Source organism: Schistocerca gregaria, chromosome 4, assembly GCF_023897955.1.
Source record: "Schistocerca gregaria isolate iqSchGreg1 chromosome 4, iqSchGreg1.2, whole genome shotgun sequence".
Classification (NCBI taxonomy): domain Eukaryota; kingdom Metazoa; phylum Arthropoda; class Insecta; order Orthoptera; family Acrididae; genus Schistocerca; species Schistocerca gregaria.
The window spans coordinates 403,613,023-403,639,667 of record NC_064923.1 but is presented as its reverse complement, the minus strand read 5'-3'; the positions used below and the strand labels follow the sequence as shown (position 1 = coordinate 403,639,667).

General features: G+C 37.2%; 1 protein-coding gene across 1 annotated transcript in view; it reads right to left on the bottom strand.

The window, feature by feature from the left end:
- Positions 1 to 15,121, bottom strand: part of LOC126267508 (RNA-binding protein 1-like) — a 45,002-nt gene extending 29,881 nt beyond the window's left edge. The window contains exons 1-2 of the mRNA XM_049972807.1: positions 15,003 to 15,121; positions 5,674 to 5,885 (exon numbers count right to left, since the gene is read on the bottom strand). Coding sequence (XP_049828764.1) covers positions 5,674 to 5,882 — 209 coding nt within the window. The 5' untranslated portion in view covers positions 5,883 to 5,885; positions 15,003 to 15,121. The remainder of the gene's footprint in view (positions 1 to 5,673; positions 5,886 to 15,002) is intronic.
- Positions 15,122 to 26,645: the final 11,524 nt, after the last annotated feature.

Genomic DNA, 26,645 nt, shown 5'->3' with positions numbered 1-26,645 from the left:
CAAAAATTATCATTCAAAAAGTGACAATGCTCTGTTGCACACCAAAATGTTTTATCAGTTCTCTTACAGAGTAATGACAATGTTCCATATGACAAAACATGCAAATGTTCCAACACATGATGTAGCTATTTCGAATGGGAACTTTCACTGGGAGAGGTCTCAAACTAGTGAGAATAATTCAATCAGAATCCACTGGGAGAGGTCTCAAACTAGTGAGAATAATTCAAACAGAATGACGATATATGAAAAAATATTTAGAAAGCAAAATTCATCATTAAGTTATGCCTTCTTCAGTAAAGTAAACATGCCCACTACTTTTCCCAATGGGGTTCAGACTCCAAAAGCACTACCTCAATCATCATACACCTTACACCATACAACTTACAGCTTGCAACTACTTCTCCTTTGAAGCAAAGGTATACAAACAAATCTGCTGCAACCACGTGGCACCCTCCTATGCCAAAATGTTTATGGGCCATCTAGAGGAGATCTCTGTTGCCTTCCAAAATGCCAGACCCTTAGTCTGGTTCATGTTCACTAATGACAATTTCATGATCTGAACTCTGGGCCGAGACATCCTATCCTCATTCCTTCACAATCCCAACACCTGCTCTCCCGTCTGCTTTACCTGGGGCCCCTCAATCCACCAGGCCACCTTCTCTGACATTGACCTCCTCCCCTGACAGCTCCATCCACACTTCCTGTCCACATTAAACCCACCAATTACTAACAGCACATGCATTTTGACAGCTGTCATCCCTACCAAAAAAAACTTCTCACACAGCCTGTCCACCTGGGGATGGCATGTCAGCAGTGACAAAAACTCCCTTGCTCAGTATGTTGAGTGTCTCACCATAGCGTTCCCAGACAGCACTATTCCCAGATCTAGTCCGCAAACAAATTTCCTACGCCATATCCCCACACAACCTCAATCCCCTCCACTACCCCGAGAACCAGCTACGAAGAAGCACCCGCTTTGTCACCCAACACTAACCTGCACTGGAACAACTGAACCACATCCTTTGCCAGGGCTTTGATTACTTATCAACGTGACCTGAAATCAGGAACATCCTACCCAAGGCCCTTCTCACCCCTCCTTAAGTGGTGTTCCCACCTAACCTTTACAATATCCCTTTGCTACTTCCAATCCCAACCCCTTGTCACAGGGATCATATCCCTCTTGAAGACCTAGACGCAAGACCTGCCCAATCCACCCACCCAGCAGCTCCTATTCCATTCCTGTCACAGGCTTATCCTACCCTGTCATAAGCCAGGCCACCTGTGAAAGCATCCATGTCACTTACCAGCTCTGCTGCAATCACTGCACGGCTTGCTATATTAGTATGACCACCAACAAACTGTCCACCAGGATGAAAGGCCATCGTCAATATGTGGCCAAGAGCACAGTACACCACACGAAGGCAAAACATGCAGCTGAACTTAGCACATATGATTTCAACAGCTGCTTCACTACCCGAGCCTCTCGATCCTCTTCCACCCTCTTTGCCACTACCTGCTTCTCTGAACTGTGCAGATCGGAGTTATTCTTACAACAGATTCTCCGCTCTTGAAATAATCCGAGCCTCAACCTACTGTCCCCCACACCCACCAACCAACAACTTCCACCCCCTCTGTCCTATTACATCCTATTCTCGTCTCCCACCCTCTTTGTGTGCCACCTTTTGCCTACACACTGTCCCATCTTTCCCCTTCCCTGCTCCTCTGGTTTTTTCTCTTCCACACCCCGCCCTCCCCACCTCACAAAACCCCAACGCTACACCCGTTGGCAATCTAGTCCCTGCATGCTCTGCCAGATGGTGATTTTCCTTCTCCCTACTCATACCCTGTTATCCCTTTTGCTTTCCAGCCCCTTCCAGATTGCTGCTTCCATGCTATATGACAGCTGCATTCTGGTCTGAGCTTACAGAGATGGCGGTCATGTGTGTGTAAGGTGTGCTTGCTTGTGTGAATGAATGTGGGTTTGTTTCCTTTACTGATGATGGCTTTGGCTGACAGCTACTTTAAAGTGTCTGTCTGTTGTGCCTGTCTGCAAGTCAATGTGCCACTTTTACATTGAGTAGCAATCTATCTTTTTCTTATGTTTTTGATATTCCAACCTGGAGTTTCCACTATTTAAGTCAGGCCCTACATTCATCAGCTAATTTATTGTTCAGAGATTGGGAATGGCCAATGTTAATGCTGAGAGACACTGGAGAGGGACTAATGGACATATTTAATTTTGCCACAACATCCATAACAGAGCCATATGCTACACAGAGCCTATAAGATGATAACACTCTGCTGTGTGCATGTGTTTGCCATTTCTGAAAGTTTATGAACAGCATTAATTCTTCTGTACCATTTTGGATTGAATATATGCAAGTGACAATTCAAGTCAAAGCACCTTCTTAATACCCTTAAATTTCACTGTATCTATTTTCTGGTTCTAATTGCTCTGATGATGATGGAATGTTAAACTTTTAACTTTCCTTCGTATCTGCCAGTGTTCAATGGACAGTTTAATATTTAACTCAGGGGCGGGCAAATATTGCACACGGCTCATGAGCGCACAGCTCTGCACGTGTGCTGCTCACATGCAATCGTCGAATGGGGCAGTGGCGACCGCCGGCAGGTTGCGGAAGTGTAGTACCAGGCTAAGCTGCGGACGTTGATGCAAAGTGACCACTACTTAGTGAACGTTGTATTTGAAATAACGGAAAATGCAGAGTGAATCAAGGAAACGGAGAAGTGGAGATTTGGTATCTTTTAAAAAGGAATGGGAGTATCAATTTTTCTTTGTACAAAAACGTGAAAATTCTAAATGTTTAATATGTGGCAGTATTCTCGCTGGTCAGCGGAAGTTTAGTATTGAACGCCATTATAATAAATTTCACAAGGATGAGTACAATTTATTGTCAGATTCTGAGCGGATGGGGAAATTGACTGAACTTAAGAAGAGCGATCTGACAATTCTAGATGAATCTGAGGTATGTTGCTGTTGTCACGAGAGATCTGCGACTTTCTTTCGTCATGTCTCTCATCTAACTGATTTTACACTTTATGGAGCACTGTTTTCAATTTTTCAGGACGACAACAATGATAGCCCAACGGTATGCGCAAATTACAAGATTGCGCTTAATATAGCGAGACCTGGAAAACCATTTGTTGAAGGTGAGTTTATAAAGGAGTGCATCAATGATGCTGCTGATTTACTTTGCCCACTGAATGCAAATCAGTTTCGAGCTATCACTCTTTCTCGGCGGACTGTAAATCGTCGTATAAGTGCCATGGCAGGTGACGTTTACCGTCAATTAAGGAGTGCAGTGCAGGAGTTTATTGCCTTTTCCATCGCATGTGATGAGTCCACAGATATTTCAGACACCGCGCAATTAGTGATTTATGTCCGCGGCGTGGACACAGCTCTGTACATAACAGAGGATTTTTTAGATATGATATCTTTAAAAAGCATGGTAACAGATGCAGACATCCTAAAAGCCGTTGAAGAAGCTGTTGATTCAGCTGGCTTAAACTGGGAACGTTTGGTGTCAGTGACAACAGACAGAGCACCTGCAATGAAAGGGGAACAAATGGGATTTGTTGGATTACTAAGAAAAACGCTACAGCGTACAGAAGAATCATTGTACAGCGTCCACTGTATTTTGCAAAAAGAAGTACTCTGTGCAAAAGCAGCAAAACTGGGGGACGTCATGCAAGTGGTTATTCGGGCAGTTAATTATTTGAGATGCCATAGGCTTACACATATATAGTTTCACACATACTTAGCTGAAATTGGGGAAGAGTACGATGACATATCTTACCATAGTGAAGTCTGCTGGCTTAGCTACGGTAATGTACTCAAAAGATTTTTTGAGCTGAGAATACCAATAAATCAGTTTTTAAAGGACAAGGGAAGGTATGACCCCAAGTTAGAAGATCCAGAGTGGGTTGCCGCCCTTGCATTTTTAGTGGACATTACCGGACACAAGAACGCATTCAACACAAGTTTACAAGGAGAAAATCAGCTAATTTGTGAAATGGCTGAAAAGGTGCAAGCTTTCACTAGCAAGCTTGAGCTGTAGGAAAGACAGCTCTTGTCTGGGAACACAGTCCAGTTCCCTACTCTGTCTACTATACGAGAACAGAATTGCAAAGAATGTGTTACCGTACTTAGTGCAATAAAAGAGGAATTTTTCAAGCAATTTGGGGATATATCATATTTATCCCAAGCGTTTGAATGGTTCTTGAGACCATTTGCTGTTTCTGTAGATGATATTCATCCCAATTTGCAAACGAAATTAACAGATATACAGTGTAATTCTCGTATGAGAGACAAGTTCCTTTCGGCAAGACGTGTAATAGACTTTTAGCACGACTTTCCACAGCAAGAGTTTCCTCGTCTCCATCGTGAAGCCGCGAAGATAATGTCAGGGTTTGGCTCGACATATGTTTGAGAGAGATTTTTTTCTGTTATGAAAATTAATAAGTCTCGATTAAGAGCAACCATCAGTGATGAAAATTACGAAACTGTTTGTGTTTGTCTGTGTGTAGAAATTTTGTTCCAGACATTAAAAGTATCGTAAACTCAACCTGTGATAATTAAATAAAATGTATTGTAGGTAAAAGGCACTCTTTCAAACCATGGTTTCTTCCAAGAACTCCTACTAACCTTATTCCTTCATTCAATAAAGCAAGCTAGGAAACAAACCACATTACAGAGGAAGGAGTGGAGAGATGGCATGGTGGGGAGGGGAGAGAAGCGGGGGGCTAGCTTGCCCCGGTGTGCACGCAGAACACCTGTTAACTGCACGCGTGCAAGTGCACCGCACACATGCAGGATTCCTGCCCGCCCCTGATTTAGCTTATATTAGATCACCTCTTAAGTGATACGTTTTCTTGACACCCATGCAGCATATCTTCCATCCGAATGGTCTATGCCTGTGGTGTGCAAGTCCCATTTCCTATGGTCACTAAGCTAAGACAATAAGGCTACACATTTGTAACCAGAAAAATCGTGGGGGACAGTAGTGTCCCACTTCTAACACTCCATAAGGCTTGCACCATGCCTTAAAACATTTTTCACCAGTGCTTCTATATACTACACTCTGACTTAATGGAATTTCATTGTAATGACATCGATACCACACACTAATTCATCACAATCACATTAAGAATTATTCTTAATTTGGAGATGATTTAGAGCACGAATGTAGGAACCTTGTTCACAATGAGAAAATAAAGACTTATATCAGTTTAGTGGCATTAACAGTATATGATCACTAACCTAGTTACCTAGATGGTTATCACACCAAATCTTAAGTAAATCACGTTCAGGCTGTAAAACAGATTGCATATTCTCTAACAGATTCCATGCTGTATCAAGAACTTAGGAGATTACCTATGGAAACCGTAGGCTTTTGCTTTTTATACCTGTTTTTGAATGATAATTTCTCTTTAATTATAAAAAAAATACAGAGAGCTATATATGCATGTATAATGTGGTATTAACATTGAACAATTTTGCTCAGAGCACAATTTGGACCCTACATCTCTTTTCACAAGCATTACTTTTTGTCAGATTCATTCTTATTATCCTGTATGCATGGTCTGATATATCTAAAATCCCTATAACACTCATCACAGACTGAAGAAGTCTTCATTAAAAAGGCTACTTACATTCCATCAAGTGCTCGAACAGCATCCTTTGCATCTCTAGGATCTTCAAACTCTATGAATGCAAAGCCTGGAGGGCTTCGAGCAACCCACACATTTCTAAGGGGGCCATATTTACTGAATGCCCTTTCCAGATCATGCTTGGATGCACTGGGACCTAAATTTCCAACATACACTTTGCACGACAGATCCCATTCACGAAATCTAGACATTTTCTGCAAACATACAAACAATTAATCAATTATAAAGCTTTTAGAGCACACTTGTAACAACTAACTACAAGGTAAACATGTCAAGAGATTTACAAATATCATGCATTTTCCCATCAAAAATACAGCTTAATGCTGACCATTTACAAAACTAAAATTTTAGGTTAATTTCAGTCTACAATACATTGCATTATCTGCTCAGAGATTAATGTTTGGCTTAGTTAACTTGTCAAACCAAGACGATATCAACTGTATTTCACATTTAATTGGAAAGGGAGATGACCAAATATATTTATGGCTCCATAATTCTCCCTTTTCAGAGCAAGAGTTTGTTTAAGCTTGGCTAGGGGAACCCATGGTAATCCTGGTGTTGTGGTTGTGACTGCTGCTATTAACTTCAAACTGTGACTGTTTCTTCATAACAAACTTCATAAAAGAATGTGAACTGTCATGCTGTTGTCAGCACACACAACTTTTTAAATACTTGCATATATGGGATTCAAGGAAGGATACAAGATATTTTTACAGCATGTTTCTGTGCAATAAATACTTTGTACCTCTGAGTCATATTGTCCCACAAAATTGTATTCCTAATGCGTCCATCAGGCAAAATCTTGGCAAATACACATAGGGCAAATGTTAATGAACACAGCATTGGAAAAGATCTATTTCCAATTCACATTCTGTTCAACACATATACCTTGAAATTTTTAAAATTCAGTTTACAATATTTTCTTTCCCTTGACCGACTGATACTAAGGATGGTAATTTCTGCCATGTACATATCTGAATGAACTGTGTTTTTGTAAGGTGACTAGGGCTCAGATTTTTAGGTCTTGAAATGGTTTTTAGCCCTTTATTTTCTTGGAATAGCTCTTTTTAGGTTTAAACACACTTTTTGGAGTCTTTAATGGAAAGGTTTTGAACATGGCTGCTTGGTTCAGTGACCGTTTATAAATCAAAATTGAAACAAATGAGCCCTCGGTCACCATTTTTAGTCTTATAACCAGGTTTCAATACTTCTAAGAATGCCTTCATCAGAATTTAAACGTTTAAAGTGACCTGTAGCATATTTACAAACTGACGGGATAAGAAATTTTTTATATAAAAGAGTAAGTACTGACTAACAATGTCACGTATAAAATAAGTAACAGGCCAGAAGGGCTTAAGTCACGAAATTTTTTAAAAAGTGTGCATGACGGCGAGCCACTATGGGCTGCTCATACCCGTACAGCCACAGGTTGCAACCTGGTTAATACGATTAAAAATTGTGACCGAGGGTTTCAATTTTCTTTAATGGAAACTATAACAAACACTAGCATTAACCTATTGTAGTTTGACAGTTATTCTAGTTCTTTGTGAAAATTTATTAATTATTCCTTATATTGGCACTAGAAAAATGCATAAACAATTGAGACATTTGCCCATGGTACAATTATTTTCTCTTTTTTATAAAATTATTTTAATTGGAAGTTGTTTACTGAAACGTTCTTTTCACGTAACTACATTGACCACAATACAAACTGTGATGTAATGTTACAATTAACAAGACACTTTTTTTGTGCCACACCAAGGCTGAAGGAGAGATAGTATAAACCATTTTTTCTTTCCATTATAATATTTATGACTGTCACTAACATTTTCAAAATATGATTGATTTTTGACCACAAACTTCATAACTGGTGGTTGATGAACATGGGGCTGTTGTCAGTATGCTCAACTGAGGTTCTGGAGTTATCTTTAGTATCCTAATACAAATTTTCACTCTACAGCGAAATGTGTGTCGATTTGAAACTTGTGGCAGGTTGAAACATTGCACCAGACTGAGATTCAAACCTGGGACCAACACTTTTCCTGGGCAAGTATTCTACTGACTGAGTTATAGATGCGAGACTCACCATCCGCCCTTACAGCTTTACTTTCCCTAACACATCACCACCCACATTCTAAACTTCACAGAAGTTCTACTGCAGCCTTGTGGGACTAGAACTCCTTGAAGAAATGATACCTACTGCAGACACAAGGCGTAACCACATGGTTTGGGGGATTGTTTTCAGTATGAACTTTCACTCTGCAGCAGAGAGTGCACTTATGTAGCTTAGTACCTGTGAAAGGCAAAGGTAAGAGGTTCAAGTTCTGGTTCAGCACACGGCTGTGACTGTCACATCTCCACAGTACACTTTCTTCCAGGAGTGCTATTCCTGCAATAAGATGGCAGGAGAGCTTCTGTGAAGTTTGGAAGGTAGAAGATTAAATACTACCAGAAGTAAAGCTGAGAAGGTGGGTCACGAGTCATGCTGGGATGGCTCAGTCAGTGGAGCACCAGCCTGCAAAAAGATAAAGGCCCCAGATCCAAGTCCTGGTCTGACATACATTTCTAATCCTTATATGTTTTTGTGGAACAAGCACTCAACAGACGAGTGAACTGAAGCCAGTGCAGTGTTGACTTGCATAAGTGAGGCAGCAGGGAAGTGGCTTATCTTTCAAACAGAAAGTTGTACTGGATAGTCAAGAAGGTGCATCAGCATCATCGGAATGGGGAACAATCACCTGTGGGGTGCCTTAAGGCTCCATTCTGGGCCCCCTACTTTTTATTATTTTTATTAATGATCTTCATCTATGTACAGATTTTTGTAAATTCACCATCTTTGCTGATGACACTACGCTACTGGTTGATAACTCAGTGGATGAACTTGAGGTGACAGCTAATAAGGTTTTTAGTGATATTGTGAACTGGTTTAATGTAAATGGTCTTTCTATTAATCACAGTGAAACAAACTATGCCCAGTTTCAGACAGTCTCTAAATAAGATGAACAAGAACAAAAACTAGGTGACATGCAGATAGCTAAGGTCGATAGTACAAAGTACCTTGGCTTACATATAGATAGCAAACTAAACTGGTCAAACCACATCTTGGATCTCTGCAAAAGGCTGAATTCGGCAACTTATGCTTTACGCATTATCTGCTCTTACAGAAATATTATTATGGTTATTTTGATGCCATTATGGCATATGGAATCATATTATGGGGAAATCAGCCACTTGCTAGGAAAGTGCTATCTGCACAGAAAAGAGCCATAAGAATCATGAGTGGAGCCCACCCTAGAGCCACATCCAGAAATCTTTTTAAAGAACTTCAAATCTTCACATCCATTGCACAATATATATTCTCCTTGATGTGTTTCATAAGGAAAAAAAGCCCCTCTTCAAACCTAATAGTGTTTATCATAATCATGATACTAGAAGAAAAGATGATATCCACTATGAGCATGCAAACCTGAGTAAGGTACAGAAGGGGGTCCACTTCAGTGGTTGTAAGATTTTTAATGCCCTCCCTTCACAAATTAAGTGTTTAGTAGATGATGAGTTCTCGTTTAAGAAAAGCTTAAGGCAGTTCCTATTGCAAGGGTCATTTTATACTATAGAAGAGTTCCTGAACCACGATGAATAGTACCCTAGTACCTGTACGGATAAGTCTCAGATACATTTCCCACTCTTCATTTGTGATCCTGTATATTTATTACTTGTAAACATCTTAAGTTTTCAGTAGTATATTTTCCGTATGCACGTGTATAGAGTCTGTAATACTTAACTTTGTAACATTTATTTTTTTGTGATTTTAATTTGTAATGTTAATCTAAGCCATATAATTTTAATATTCACAATAGCAATACTTACAAAATACCATAAAAAGTTTGTAAAACTGACACGTTCCATATCCTGTGATGTATTCACAACATGGATCACCGGAACACGAAATAAATAAATAAATAATAAATAAATTTACCTGCCGGGAGTTAATTACAAGACTGAGTACTACGGAAAGTGGTTTAGATTTCACATACTATTGAATCATGAGTTTACAATTGTGTGGACTGTCACCGAGTAATGTGTGTCCAATTTGATAAAGACTGTAAACAGGCTATGGGTACACAAGGTTGCACCAGGCTGAGTATACAAAATGCGGAATAATAAATGTTAAAATTCTGGATCACGAGCAAGGTAACAAAAATTACTGTCTTTTTTTGAGACCTCTTTTGTCACTGTTGTTAAGGTTGTAAACAAAACGGATATCAGGTGCTATCACAGCCGTGGGAATTGTTGTCAGTGCTGTAAACAAAATGTATATCTCGCTCTGTGAGAATTGTGTATCACTTGCAACAGATCATGGAAACTACCCAAATACCAAACTGAGATTGACTAAATGGCTTATTTTGAGAGAGGTGTGTTGTGGTCCTTGCATACATAATTCTTTTCCAGTACGGATGAGAAGTAGTGAGATTGGCGCATAATTATTATGTCTTACTACTTTTCTTGTAAACGGGTCTGGTAATTGTAATCTGCCTGTGTGTGTACGGCAATGCTTCTCATAATTATATTGCTTTATAAAAGTAATGAACAGTTTCAAAGTAAAGAATAGTCTCAAGTTTTACCAGGTATTAAATGTGTGATACACACAGGAGGAAAAATATAAAATGAAACAGTTGTTTTTATGCAGCTTACAATAAATATATTGAATTTTAACAGTGAACATTCTGAAACTACAGTAGGTTTTACTAATTACTCTCCATTCTGCACCAGATCATGCATTGTAGCAGATGCTAACAACATTCAGCATATCATTCATCAAAACATAAGTTTAGCAAATTAATGCAGTATCATCTGAAGGGGAAAAAAGTTACTCTATGGATGGCCAACCACGAAAAAAAAAAGTTTCTTTGAAAAAAACTGAAACCTTCGACAAACGTGAAACCACTGAACTTAATCAGATCAGCACGGACTACAAAATGAATATGTTACGCTAATACTGTTAACTTGAATGAGGACTTTTCATCTAAACAGACAAAATTAGTTCCACTCTCTTACACTGTAAAGTTTCACTCAAAAAATTACAACATACTTAAAGGGTCATCTGGTGTAAGCATTACCACAGTATCATTGGATGTTGATGAACATTCCTGTTTTAACATCCCAAACTATGTCCAAGGAAACCACCAGACGTCTGAGTCTTGCTTTGTGCATCTTATTACAAGTAACACACAAACCACTATGGGTAAAAAAAATTAGTTCTGTGCATTTGTGAGAACATAAAACATTATCTCTGTATGCTCTACAACATTCCAAAAATATAACATATCTGATCTAAGTACCATATACCACTGCTATAAAAATAGCTTAGCCATCAAAAAACCGAATGCAATGGTAGGAAGGTAAGATAAACAGCTGGTATGAAAGTAAAGTTTACAGACTCATTCTCTATAACTTCCTCTACCACATCGACTGCATTTACTTCATCTATGTTATTGATGTTGACCTCAACCGACGTAGTAGACCCCCTGCAGAACTCCAGTGCTGACGTTCAATTTACGAATTCCCTCCAGGGTTATATAGGCCCCTACCAAATCACACACATCATGAAAGTAACATCACCCTGGAAGTCATCCTAGCATCACTCAACCTTGTTCGCCTCACTGTGGAGGTTCTCAATCCAATTGGAAGTAACCACCTACTTGTCCTCCTCACCATATCCTACACACTATTCTGTCCCCATCCCACCTTCATCCAAAAGCTGTCCACAACTACTCCCATGTCAACTGGAATGACTACTGGGGATCCGAAGATATACTGACAGAAAGCCACCTCCCAATCCGATAACACTGCCCAAGGCACAGTCTTACTGCACCAGATCTAATCAGATGCTATCTCCATCCATATCCTAACTAAAGCCATATACCCTCATTCACCCATTCTTCCACCACAAACCACACTCCTCCGTGAATCCCGTCGCTTATAGGACTTTCTCCTAGGGTCTTGTGACTGGGATGTATCCACATGCCACTGGCAAATATGACAGCACATTAGAAATTCACTCAATGTGAAAAAAATGGCTGGACTGGCACAAGACTCAATGCTACACTCCTAATTAACTCTTCCAACTAGAGAAAAGCATTCCACTGATTTGCTGGCACCCATCACATCCCTCATTACCCAATCCTTCACAACAACCATCCCTTACTTGATGACCTGAGCAAAGCCAATCACTTTGCATCATACCTCTCCAATATCATCTCCATCCCTGACAATCCTTAGTTTGACCACTCCCAATTCCCTACTGTTGAATACACATATACCACAGTCCCACCCCTCCCTTAAATCTTCTGGTACTTGACAACATACCAGAAACAGAATTCAATACCCCAATCACAGCAGAAAACACAATACATGCCATGGCCACAACTGTATTACTTATTGACATCTCGATGAATGACCTACCTCCTCTCTTGTCACCCTTACACTACTGTATTACACTATCCTCCCTACAGTCACTATCCTGACCTGTAGAAAACCTCTAAAATCCCAGTTTTCCTCATACTGAACAAACCCCCACTGATACCCGCTCCCACTGTTCCATCTTCCTCACCTCACTGTTTAACAAGATCTTTGAATACATCCTTTCCCGACACATCCATCGACATCTGCTTTCTGTTACCCAATGTGGGTACTGCGCCTCATTCTCAGCTGATGATCAGTTACTGAACCTCGCCCATTTCCTATCTCAAAAGCTCAACAATCATAAATCAGCCACATTTGTTTCTCTTTACCTAGAAAAACCACACGATTATGTATGGCATCCCAGTCTCCTTTTCAAATGGCAGACTTATGCACTTCCAATCAAAGTGTCCACCTGCACCCTACCTAGTCTATCGCCCATTCTATGTCATTGTTAACACCACCAGTTCCCGTACCTTCCACCGCACTGCAGGAGTGTCTCAAGGTCCGTTCTCTCTCCTCACCTTTACTTCTTATACCCTGCTTATATGCCCAAACCATCTCCTCCCATCCACCTCCTCCTATATGCTGATGACACTTTTTCTTGCCCTCTATCGTACATTACAGAAATCCCAACAGTCCTTCCAAATCCAACTCAGTTAGTTTCTCTCTTTGAGTAACCAATAACTCCTTAAGATTAACCCATCCAAAATCCAGGCAATGATTATGGAGATTACTGCATGCACTTTATGTCCCCATGACTTATACCTCACCATTTATGACTATCCTATCCAGTTGACTTACACACTAAAATACATTGGATTAACCTTCAACTAGCAACTAATGTGGAAACCTCACCTACTAAGCATCCAACAGAAAGCCCACAATAAACAAACTACTAACTGGCCAAACACTGGTACTACAACCCTCCACTGCCTTTGGTACACAAATACCCTGATCTGCACCATCCTTTGCTATGCAAATGTTACATGGATATCCATCCCACCCAAGATCTGTAAGTCCCTTCAGATCTTCAAACTCTATGCTTTCCACATCCACTTACCTTCTCCCACAAGAATCCTATACCAACTCATCAAACTCCCACCTCTCCTCACTCACACTGAACAGTTTCAAATAAACTACCACCACAAACTCTACTCTAACAATCCTATCGTCCCCACTCTCCTTTCTAATCCTAGTGTGCTGCCAAAACTTTACCTACACACCCTCCACATCCTAACCCAAAGAAATTTCAACTGTCTCTCTATCCTGGACCACAAACTTGCCTCCAAATATATCCATCCCACCAACTCTGAATCTACCCTACTATACCCCCCCCCCCCCCCAAGTGCTCCCTCCTTGTTCTCGCACCTTTTCCCTTTCCTGTTGCTCCCCACCCACTTTTCCTTTCAAATTTATAGATCCCAATACTGCAGTATCGTTGTCACCACCCCTCTCCTACCTCCATCCATATCCAAGTTTCTTTTCATCAACACTCTATGATCACAGGAAAGGTCTTATTCCACTTTTAGTGAAAGTGTACAGTGCTATGTTTTTAATGGTCAGTGTCTCTTCTGTCATGCTCAGCGTTTTCCAAGTGACCCCTTTCTTTTCTCTCTCTCTCTCTCTCTCTCTTTTTTCCCACTTGCTTAGTGGTCTTCAATTGTTTTTAACTGTGCTGCCGGTCAACAACTTTACCACTGTTTTTATATTACTCTTTAAGACAGCATTAGTTCTTACATCCCCCCATTATTACCATATAAAAAATTAAACATGTTAAATACATCTCTTGTTTTGTTTAACTTCTAAGTTAGTGTATAATGTCTACTGGCTAAAGAGCTGGTTGACTGTACTGCTGCCACTCCCCCCCCCCCCTCCCCAATGGAGGGAGAGGGAGTGGAAAAACAGAACTTATATTCGAGACATGGCCACCGAAAAAAAAAAATAAATAAATAAAAAAAAGAAGAAGAAGATTTGACGCCCAAAACTTTTTCAACAGTTTTTCAAGTGCGTATATTTCGATAAACGACAGAAGCTACTGCACAAAATTGATGAAATAATAGTTTGGCTTCATGTCATATTGTCAATTCTTGGCTGTATCTGTCCGTAAAACTACTATTTATGGCTGGTTATAAGTGGACTCTCCGTGTAGAGGCGTATTTTCTCTCATTTTAAATGCAGTATCGTTGTCACCAGATTACTTAAAAATCTACCAGAACTAAATTGTTATTTAGCACAAGCATTTGTTTAAGTAGGTCTTTACCAAAGCAGGGGCTTGTAAGAACACCTTCCATAATAGTTATGCGAACGATGCAGTTTCTCAAGCTAGTAGGCAGCAACTTGGAGCCCATATCTACGAAACGATGTATTTGTGAAATCAATGGGGATATCTAGCTGAAACTTTAAAGCTATCCATCCAAAAAAATGTCGAACCTCCGTACGAAAGGTAATTATATTCCTAAATGGTCCTTCGGGGGTACCGGCCCACTTGACTTAATATGACACATAAGAGAACACAAATCAGTCTAGGAAATGCTTCACCTACGATTGTTGTGAATTTTAGTGACTTCCTTGCTCAATTCGTAGAGCTCTGTACTTAAAATCTCTACTTGCCCAATACAATGGCAGCATTTGGTGCGCTTACATTTGCGGCGACACGTAACTATTGTTATCTCGAACTTAACTCAGCTATATGACTTTACTCATATAATTAAATTAATTATGCTAACAAATGGCTGCCACTGACAAGGGGGCCTCCAATAACATTACTATATACGATATTTGCGTTCACGAAAAAACAAAACCAAAAAAATACAGCAAATATTTAAATGAATAGTGAAAATCATGCACACCTATTTGTAAAGCGTTTAGAACAACAATCAAGTACACACAATTCTGTAAATACAAAGACTCATACGTCGCAACTGTAACTCCCAACAAGTAAAACCTCAAAGACTCTTGAAATAAGATTCGCCGAACCTATCAAATATCGACACAACAAAGTAAAAATGCATGCACCGAAACCAGGAGATTCAAATGCACTTTACACTGGCACCAGTAACTGACTCAATCAGCCAGCAACCATGCTAATACAGCCTAAACTATTTGATCAATATTGATTATGAACATTATTTCCATATGATCGTTTAGTGATTCAATTAATTTTTTTTTTTGCACAACGTACAACACGATGGAATGCAATTTAGTTGAGAAATGATATACCAATATATATATATATATATATATATATATATATATATATATATATATATATATATATATATATATATATATATATATATATATCAGATGAATGTTAGCATTTAGAATCTATGCCTTCCTTATTTAAATATCGTAAGCATTGCTATGTACGACCCATAATATTACTTCATTTAATGGTGTACATCCGATCGTGTAACAGTTTTTACCTTGTTCATGTGAGTGTAACAAATTTTATCGCTATGATCAGATGTCGCCACTATATTATTCTGCTATCTGTTCAGACTTCATATTTCAGCGTCATATTCTAAAAAAAAACACAAGGTCACTGCCTAGTTGAAATTAACAGCAGGGTGCGGCGTAATCGCCAATACAGTGGTTCCTCTAAATGCTAGTTCAGTGCTTCTGATTGAAAACGTGATGGGAACAGAAAACAATAGTATGCAGGAGTTCGCTATCCGAACGTACCTAGAACACGAACAATTGTGGAATTACGTCAACTGCAAGATAATGGGTGTACCTGAAGCGTACACAGCAAGACACAAAATTATACTCCGTAGGTGTACGTTCAATCTGAAAGCTACCTATACAGCTGAAGAACCGCGATACATGGTAAGGCAAGTCTACAAAGATTCTGACCTCTTCCGACGAACAGGTTTACTTAAGACACTACTGACAACCAGATTTGAAAACTGTTCGTCAGTAGAATCATACATGTCAAAGATAATTTCCATATTAAGAAATTAAATGATTTTAGCTCTGAAGTTAAAGAAGAATGGATTGCATATATTATTCTTCCAAGACTTGTAGACTAATATAAATTTGTGATTATGGATTTAGAAAACCCAAGCTTGCCCTTAAGAGATGGCTCAATTAAAAAATAAGTTACTGGAAGAAATAGACAACGACACCTGTAATAAAACACCAGCGATGTTACTTTGCGATTTAACAAGAAAAAGCGTTATATTACGTTCAAGAAAAGTGCCAGATGGTACAACTGCAACAAGTGTGTGCATCTGGTAAAAATAACCCAACAAGAGCAAAAACAGTGAAAAATTGGATCAAGACAGCAATCTACTAGGTGTTCTTTTGAAACGCAGCTGCAGGTAAAGGTACACAATCAGAATGGTATGTGGACTCATATACAGCAGCACACATGTCCAAATATCCATTTCATGAAAATAATGCTAAACCAGTGATATGCTTGCAAACTGTAATAGCAAATAATGACGATGTATCTGTGAAAGAAATATGATCGACTGATTGTTTTTTATTTGGTTGCATTTGGTAACACTATGTACAGAATGTAAAATTGTAATACATAACAACTCAACCTAATATGTTAAAATATTTGACATACATGTTACAAAATAAAACTAAAACTGGACAGTAATCATCATAATGTTTTGTAACTTTTGCCGTCGATTAATATTTAGATCTTAAAGCTATTTACGTACTAAATATCAAAGTATATTCAACTGATTATGGTATATACAAATAACTACTAATGGCATTCTTCACAGTCTTCATTCTTTAGACACATACTCCTCTACACTATAAAATTCTTTTTCTATTAAATAATTCTTTAGAAGTTTCTGGGACGTATTTTAACACTTGCTGCCCGTAAACTCTTAGGAAGGCGCTTCATCATTTGTACAGCTGATTATTGCGAAACTTTTCTGGTAGCGCTCACTCTGCATGGTACATTTCTCAGATGGCCTTTATTCCGAATTTTTTCTAGTAATATGTTTCCATTTATTTATGAAATATTTGGTCTGTGTTTGTATTTATATAGAAATGTCAATAGTTTTACATTATTGAATGTAGATCTGTGTGTTTTCTTATTCAGGTGGTCCCAAAGGCCTTTTCTTGCAATAAAAAAATTATTTTGTATTATTGCTGTTGGAGTTTCCCCAAGTTGTAATTCTATACTGCAAATATGGTTCAAATAGAACATGTCCTTAGAAGTATTTTGTTAGTAAAATATGCAAGCTGTTACATTATAAATATTACATTGCTTAATTTACAGCTGATATTAGCTACATGCTGCGTCAGTTGGAGCTTATTGTTAACTGTAATTAAAATATTTATAAAGGTCAACTCCTCGAGGTTTTGTTTCATCTATGAATCTATCTATGTAATCTTCCTTTTCTCTGTTTGTGTACACCATGAATATTTTCTTTTTTATATTCATAATTAATTTGTTATTTATGATTCACTGTACTATGTTATTTGTTGACATAAACACGCTTCTTTCAAGTGTTTACAGATGTAACTTCTACATTTACTGTTTTCATGTCATCAGCATTCAGTGTTTTTTGATTCTTCTCACTGACTTCAAAATAGTTTATAAATCGCTAAACAGAAGTGAACCATGTACATATCCTTGAGGTACACCATACTGAATATCTCTGATTTAAGATATGCTGAGAGATTTTGTTGTCATTTACTACTTTTTGTTACTGATATATGATTTTATCCATTGTACTGCATGTCCACATGTACCATTCCTTTCGAGTTTTTCAGTTATTGCTGTATGAGTGATTGTGTTATAAGCTTTAGACAAATCCAGAAACATATCAGATATGGATATTTCGTGTCTGTACACCTATAACAGAAGCTATTAAGTTTGAGATATTGGTTTCAGTAGATATCATATCTGGAAACCATGTTGTGTGAGAATCGAAATACTATGTTTCTCTGGGAATGTGGTCACACTACTATTCACAGACATCTCTGATATGATTGGGAAATTCAAATTTAAAGCTACTGGTCCATAGTTATCTGGAACATCTTCATCATCTTTCTTACAGATGGGTACCACATTGCTTATTTTTAACTTTCCTGTGTACATGGTCTTCATTTGTGAATGTTTTCATAGGAAACAAGAAAGATAGAATTAAATGGAGAATACTCTGCTTGTACTTCAACTGAGCACAAATTTACTATCTATTAGTAAAGTAGTAGAAAAAGGTGATTCTATTTTACTTGAAAGGAAAGGCTGTTGTATTTACGACACATTAAAAAAATTAATCATTAATAATTGGAATGTATTGATTAAACCAAACATATGATTGGAATTTTGAATTAAAATCACTATTGAACTCAAATAATCTAGAGTTGTGGCATAAAAGACTAGGTCATCTGCATTCTAAAGCCATGCATGCACTACACAAATGTCTGACTAGTGATATTCCATATAAGGGAGAATTTGCAATTTGTCTAGGCAACAGACAAACAAGACTTCACAATTTAGCTCAAGAGCCACGGAAATTCTCGAGATAATTCATTTAGATTTGTGAGTTAATGTAAACTAGGTCAATTGTAGAAGCCAAATACTTCCAAACTGTAAGTGAGAACGATTCCAGAAAAGGAATGCTATATGAAGTACTCTCAGAAATAAAAATCAAGTACTACATCTGATTCTAGACTTTGAAAACCTAGTTGAAAGGCAAACTGCAAAATGATTTTGCACACAGATAATAGTACAGAGTACATGGACGATAAACTGACCATTTTTTGGACAAGAAGAACATAAGAGTATAGTGCCTTATCTATCAGAATCAAACTTGCAGCAGCTACACATTGTAACCACACAATTGGAGAAAAAGCAAAATGCCTGCTCTTCGAAGCAAATTCCCAAATAAATTTTGGGCAGAAGCAGTCTCTGATACAGTCTACTTAACAAATAGATCTCCAACAAAGACTCTAAAAAAAGCTCTAGGCAAACAAGATACCATATCTTCGAAGCTGAAAATATTTTGATGGAAGGACTATGTTCAAATTCTGGGAGCCAACAGACGAAAATGCGACAGGGAGAGTACTGAGTGTATCTTAGTAGGGTTTTGTAAAGACTGAAAACCATACAGAAATTTTGCAGCAAATTGCCACTGTGTCATAAACTTGAGGCACATTAATTTTGATGAAGTACTTTTCAGCAGTATATGGAAGAAACTGAGTCTCAGGAATAAAAATCGAATGCTTATTCCATGGACGTAAATGAATCAAAATGAAATAACAACGACTGAACTAGAATAAATTGACCCTGAAACTATTTCTATCACATGAAGCAGTAATTCAATAAGTACTACCTGTAAGGGAGAATCAAGTCCAAAAAATGCAAATAGTGGTAAGGAGCAACTGCAGCAACTAGAGACAATTTAAGAATTCCAACAGAAGTATTCCAAAGAAGCCTATGACTTAATAACTTATCACTCTAAATAGGCAATGTACATTCGTCCTTTGTCACTGGAAGAAGAAATGATATTAGAAAATCTTGAAAACTGGCTGAAGTCAATGCAATCTCACTATGACAAGCACATATGGTAGTGTGCTATTTTGCCTTCAGATTAGAAGCCAAAAAATGTGAAATTTGTGTTTAAAACTAAGAAAGATTTGAAATGCCCCATTACACACCATAAAACACAGCTAATAACAAAAGGTTATGCTATCAAGAAGGCCTAGTCTAGATGAAACGTACCCACCAGTTATAACTCATTATGTTCTTTATTTGCTGTGGCTGCTAAATATGTTATTGACATTGATCACCATGATGCTGTCACGGCTTTCTTACAAGGGTACTTATATGAAGAGATTTACATGAAAGTTCTGGAAGCAGATTAGGCTACTAAGGTATCTTTATTTGACATTGATCATTTTACAATTGAATAGGCTTGATCTCTTAAAGATAATTAAAGATGTACTTAACTATAGACATTTAGTCATATTTTGATTTTTAAGATATTTTCCAAATTATACAGTATAAAACTGTGTTATATTATAAAATAGGGTTTTAGCTAACTCACTGCACAAATTTTATGAAATAATTCCTAGAGTATGAAGCGCATTGAGAGAGTAATTTATGGAAGATTTTTAGAGAGCTGACTGTGTGTGAATGGCCTATTTTTACCAGTCTGTGACTTTGAATATCTAATTTAATTTTTCCCCTTGTGTTGTGCTGGTAAATATTTTCTCTTACTGGAAACACTTTTACATTCATAACAATAATGGAAATTACAGAATGGAACAATGTATAAAATAAGGGAAAGGCAACCACTCACTTACAACAGATTGACGTTGGAGCATAGAAATACATAACAGAAAACAGCATTAACACTAGCATTTGAGCAATAGCCCTTTTTCTATCAATAGTACTCACATTTGCAATGCAGTCACACATACACCGAAATATGCACTCCCGTAGCCAAATCAAAACTTTACATTCAATTTGATGCAAAATGTTGTGGCATACATGTATAGATTTACAATATGGAGTTTATCTGAAATTGTATAAATGGAGGTGGATGGTGATCTCTTGGGCTAGCTCTACATATTTCTCTTATGACTTTTTCATATCTTCAGTGTATCACTTACACCTGAAGAGCACTAAAGTACACCAGCAATTCATATGAAATGTGAGACTAGACCAGTCTAGTAGTAGTTATTCAGATTTAGCTACAGCGCCAAATTTCCACTTTAAGTGTGTTACCTTTGATATTTCTTTTGCAAATATGACTGATGTGTTTTACAACATCAGCATGGCATCATTACGAAATCCTAAAAGTTTAGTAATCTTACATTCTATATCGTTAGACAGTCCTAACCAGGATGATGGGTCTTGTCTGAGTTATGCAGAGGTTTATAGGAGCAGAAACATTTCCCTGTAGCATCTAGTGATTCGAGTTACATTTGCTGTAATGCTGACGCGTTATGATGGACATGGAGAACATGATGTGGCAAATCACTGATTGCAATTATGAAACAGAATAATCTAAGCACTGATCGCTATGGTGCTCATGTTTCAAAATTTTCGTAATAAAACCTCTGTTTCTCATGAAGACACCGTTGCTGTTACTCAGATATGAAGAAATTATTATCACTGGTGTATTATGGACTCCATATGCTTTATAACCAATACTCATAAGGAATACGATCAAAGGCATTTATTAACTCACATAAAACAAGTGCAGTCTTACTCATGTTCTAACATCAGTAAATATCTGGCTTATAATGTCAAGAACTGCTAAAGTGGTAATGTATACTTGTGATGCGAAAATTGGAGAAAAAGTAGCTGCTACAGTAGATGTAGGTATACCTGATAATGTAGGCACTTATTGGACATGTTATTATAAGAATAATGATAAAAATTTGTGTTTGATTCATTTAGAGGAAATATCCCCAAAAAATTAGTTAAATACCTGAGCTCAAGTGAGCTGTTTTGTAATGGACAGCAAATATAAAATTTTAGTGAAATCATATTTGGTCATTGGTGTTATTTGTGCTAAACCTATTGTCAGATAATTATACTTTTAATGGTATTTTGAACATAATAAATGGACTTTTTTGGAAATAAGTCATGGCCTAAAGGTTGTCAAATAAATATCCAACAATTAGAAGAAATAAAATCGATTTCATCAAATTCAGTCCAGAAAAAGTCATTTGACCCAAAGTACAAAATAGATCAAACAGTTTCAGAAAGAATTAACCAAATTTTTTCAAATAACTAGGTGTTTATTGCCGTTAAAGGAAGAAGAATGGCCAATATAAAACATCGATTAAGTGTTTATGATAAATTACTAAATAACATTTAGAAAAACGAAAGATCATGTCACAAAGGTTAAGTACTCAAGTAATTCCTCACAATTAAATAATTATGTTGCCAAACAAGAAATAGGATCAGCTAAAAAGACTTTGCATCAGCTATCACTGACTTTAGTCAGTAACTTAGTCTGTTACTAGATAATTATCTTGCAAGAAAAGAAATTAAAAAAGCATTATCAGTTTATATATTGCCAAACGATTAAGTTTCATATATTAAATCGATTAATTGCGAAAAAATCCACAAGAAGGAAACGCTCAAATCAGTATTTATTATGGGAAACGAAGAACAATTCATAACTTCTAGTATGGTTTTATACTTAATAACTTTTTTGTTGATATAAAAAAGTATTCAACTCCAAACTGTTATTTCTGATGAAATCTAGCAAGTGATTACTACCAATATATCAATAAAAATCGAACATAAATAAAGTTTTCTGACAATAAAATTAAAAACCCTGTTAAAACTGCACCATAAGATGTATTGGAGCATTATTTTTAGATACAAATTGTGAGGATAAAATCAATTAATTAATGCATTTTTATATTAATGGACGAATATTTGGTGTTTGAAGTGAGCAAAATTTACTGAGACTCACCAAGGAGACACCACTAAAAATAGAGGATGAAGGTTCGAAGGTCTGTGTACAATACACAATGTTAAAAAGAGGTGTAGGTAATGACCTAAATATTTGTGAAGAAATTATTATCGATTACATATATTGCTGAACAAACATTTTAAAAGAAGAAATGCTGTTTCTTTCGGTCTAGATGATTTCTGCCTGGCAGATACAGCTGAAATGGAATCTTAAATTTTAAAAGGAATTAAAAAATAGATAAATGATATAAATTTTTATTAATTGTAATCGATGTCTTCTCAAAATTAGCTAGAGCTATTCCAGTTAAATATAAAACAGGCAAAAAGGGTGCTGATGCTGTTGAAAAAATATGTAGAGAAAACATCAAAAAATTTACAAGCAGCTAATGGAATAATTTTTAATAAAGACTTGGAAGAATTAATGAAAAAATATGTCATTATCACTATTTTACTTCTACAGAAGTAAAGCATTTGTTGTAGGAAGATTTAATAGAATGCTAAAAGAAAAAAAATGGAAGACGTTTTTCTAACTAAATGGAAGGTATTCAATCTAAGATATTATATAAAAAATATTATGGAAAAAATATTTCTAAATATTATTACAAAGAACATTTAAGACGAATTCCAGGTGAGGACACACAAAAATATTATTGCCTATGGATAGAGGTCTGCGCGGATAAGAAAAAAGGCAATCCGCATCCGCAAGGTCCTAATCCGCAATCGCATCTGCATCTGCATCTATGGCAATTAATCCGCATCCGCAAGTTTTAAATTTTGAATGAGTAATTAATGGTAATAGACAGCAGTACTTAGAATTATGGTATATAATGACATAGTTATTGTTAGGGTGCCATTTCTGCGACAACGTAACTACTTTTGAGTTCTTAAATCACAGGAAATGCTCTATACCTACTCTAAAGCAGACCATTTCAAACAGGAAAGCATTGGAGCTCCGGAGCACACAAAGTAGTTGCTCGGATCACGTGACATTGGAAGCGCTATTCTAAAAATAAAATTCAATGTAATAGTATTAAATGATGAAAATACGTGTATAGAAACAATTATATTTTGCTGCTCTCGTGCCAAGGCAGCTCAAAATGACGATGGTTTTAGACTGTTACTACCACACTGCATCATTTACCAACAGTTTTTTTGTACTCAATGCTTGGATGTGTCAAATTTTGAAGCCATTCACGTCAGCTGATGATTATATTATAGCTTACGCATTCAGTCCTCGTCATTTCCAGGTGAAAATATTTACAGTATTAGGCCTACAATGCAAAACGCAGGTGCACCTGTGAAAAAGTTAAACTGTCAACAATAATTGACGTTGTCTGGAAGAAATAACTCGTCTTCCGAAGAGTGACAACAAAATCAGTGGTTATAGAAATTTAGCTTTAGCTAAAAATACGATTGAAATCTCGAACCTCACCTTTTGACTGATTTATCGAATTAAGACCTAGCGATAAAGAAATGTCTCTTTTATTCCCAACTAAACAAAGTTTTTCACACTTTAAAACATCCTCAACATCGGTCTAAATTACTAAGACAAAATTTGCAGTAGATTTCGCAGTTAATACTTTCAATGTTAATTTTTTTCCAGAGTTTAATGGAACTGCAAACGATTTCAAGATGTCTATATAAAACCACTGCCCCATAACTTCAAATGTTAGGCACTGTTACCTGTTAAGCAATATCGAGTTACAGGTAAACTGTTCAATTTTGTTACGAATTTCAGCCCTTATCTTTACTAATTGGCTGGTAAATAAAAAGACACATTATTGTTTTGGATGATTTAAATATTTTGCAAGTTCTCAATGTGCTCAGAATAATCTTTCATGGGCTATCGCAGTGACAGCTTGTTGGTGGTCATGAGCCGTAGTTTGAAGTCAGACTTGTAATTAATTACAAGGCCCGCTGTGCCACCGCTCTGGCCAGGCTGTTTCACTGTTCACAAAGAGCGACAATGCTTGGTGGCTGCAAATGTTACTGTAGTGCACGATAAAATTTAGGTAGGCGCTTATGAGATAATCATTGCCTAGTTTAATAATATTGATGTGTTAGCTTGAATGTTCTTGTTGTGAAGAGTAAAAACTTAAAATTGAGCTCTTTAATATGAAAATTACAACAAAACAAATTGCTTGTTAAATATTTCTTCTTTTACCTAATGCCACTTAAATATTCTTGTTGGGTATAGTAAAAATACTAACAATATGTCGAGGAAATTCCTTACTATAAATATTACAATAAAAACTCACAGGCTTAAAATTAAATATTTTCATCTTCTGATTGCTTCTGATTCAAATTCTGTAAAAGAAAGAATCAGATCAAAAAAATTCTAACTAATTCAGATAAGCCCAAAAAATACAGTGAAATAAGAGAAGCTGTACAAGTACCTTTTTACTTTGGAAGATTACTATGCAGGAACATGATGTCATCAATCGTCTGTGGCTTCAAAGACGTGCGTCGGTCCTGCATTAATTGTCCTGCAGTAGAGAAGCTTCTCTCAGATGGCGCGCTGGACGCTGGAATGCAGTGCACAAAGTATGTGAGTTTCGAAAGACGCGTATATAGGTTTTCACGTCCTTGGCACCAAGCTATCAGGCTCACGCCTTCCGAAAATTGGACAACAACTGTCACAATATTTGGACCTCTATTCCTAACGAACACAATGTCATTCACAGCACTGAATAAATCGAACGACCGTAGTATCTTAATTAATTCAAGTTTAATGTTTTCTTTTTTTTTAGTCTCAATCTCAAAATTTCTGGTGCACAACAGTCGATCCTCAAGTTTCACTTCTTCATAATTAACATAATGTGCAGTCACTCCCATACAGTTTCTTTTACGGCACGAATCAGTCCATAAATCGACTATTAGTGCTCCACCTATATCTCTGACAGTTGGACCAGACGTTCGGCCGTTTCCTTCAAATTTCTGGATATGGTGGTTGGATGAGGTAGCATTCCTTAGCACTCACTGCACCGTACCTGACCCCCACATCAATAAGAAACAGTGTCGTCTCGAGAAACCCAGATTCACACGCAACTTCGAATGGTAAAATGTCTTTGCTGACAAGATTGATGAGTTTTTCCGTCGCGGCTGTCTTCAAATTTGGCGGAACATCAGGAACTTTCACGTCTCTCTTGGTATTTAAATAAGTAATTAGGCTACTTTGTCCAGCCTCACACAAATGCAAATTTGAAGTTCCACTTTTGTGTCCAGTGTAGGAATATACTTTTTTACATGCAAAACAAGCCACTATATCGTTTATCTTTTCGTTGCCATCAAATATGTATCTGAATTTTTTCCAAATTGGCGATTTCAATTGGTTTTCCTTCACTAATGTAAAATCACCTTTTTTCACCTTACACGAAATTCGATCCCTCGATATGGTGTTCATTTGAAGAAAGAACTCTCACTGATATTTGCTATGATGCACGTTGTCAATCGGTCCCTACAGAGTGCTAACTGAAGGCAGCAGAAAATTGCAACGGGCACCTGTCTGGTAGACAGTGGGCAGGTTTGCAACCCAGAGAGCATTTCACGGGCCACACGAAAGACACGGTCGCGGAAACGGATTAGGCGCAGGTCTCTTGGGACAGCTACGTCGGTCGTATTCAGGGGCTGAGGACGACATCCGCTCTACCTGGGCCCTGCAAGATTCCAAGAATGTCAACAGACTTGAAGTTTTCAATTAACATTGCAACATACGTACTGGGCAGATGCCTTGCTCATTATCCGCAGATAACCCGCGGATATCCGTGCCGGTCGCGATTTTATCCGCCAAGTAACAAATACCGCAGATATCCGCATCCGCACAGACCTCTACCTATGGAAACCATAAATAATTATGATGAAAAATTTGCTTTCCCCGACACTAATTTAAAAAAATATGCAAGTTGACAAGGAATTAGAGGTTTGATATGTTTTTATAAGTATACTACATGTAAGGATAAATATTGAAATAGATGTAAAAAAATATAGCCTAGAACAAAACTAGCTGTTTCAGTCAAGACTTATTTTTAATGGAAAACACAAATGTGAATTTTAAATCTAATTATTTGTTTTATAATGTTCA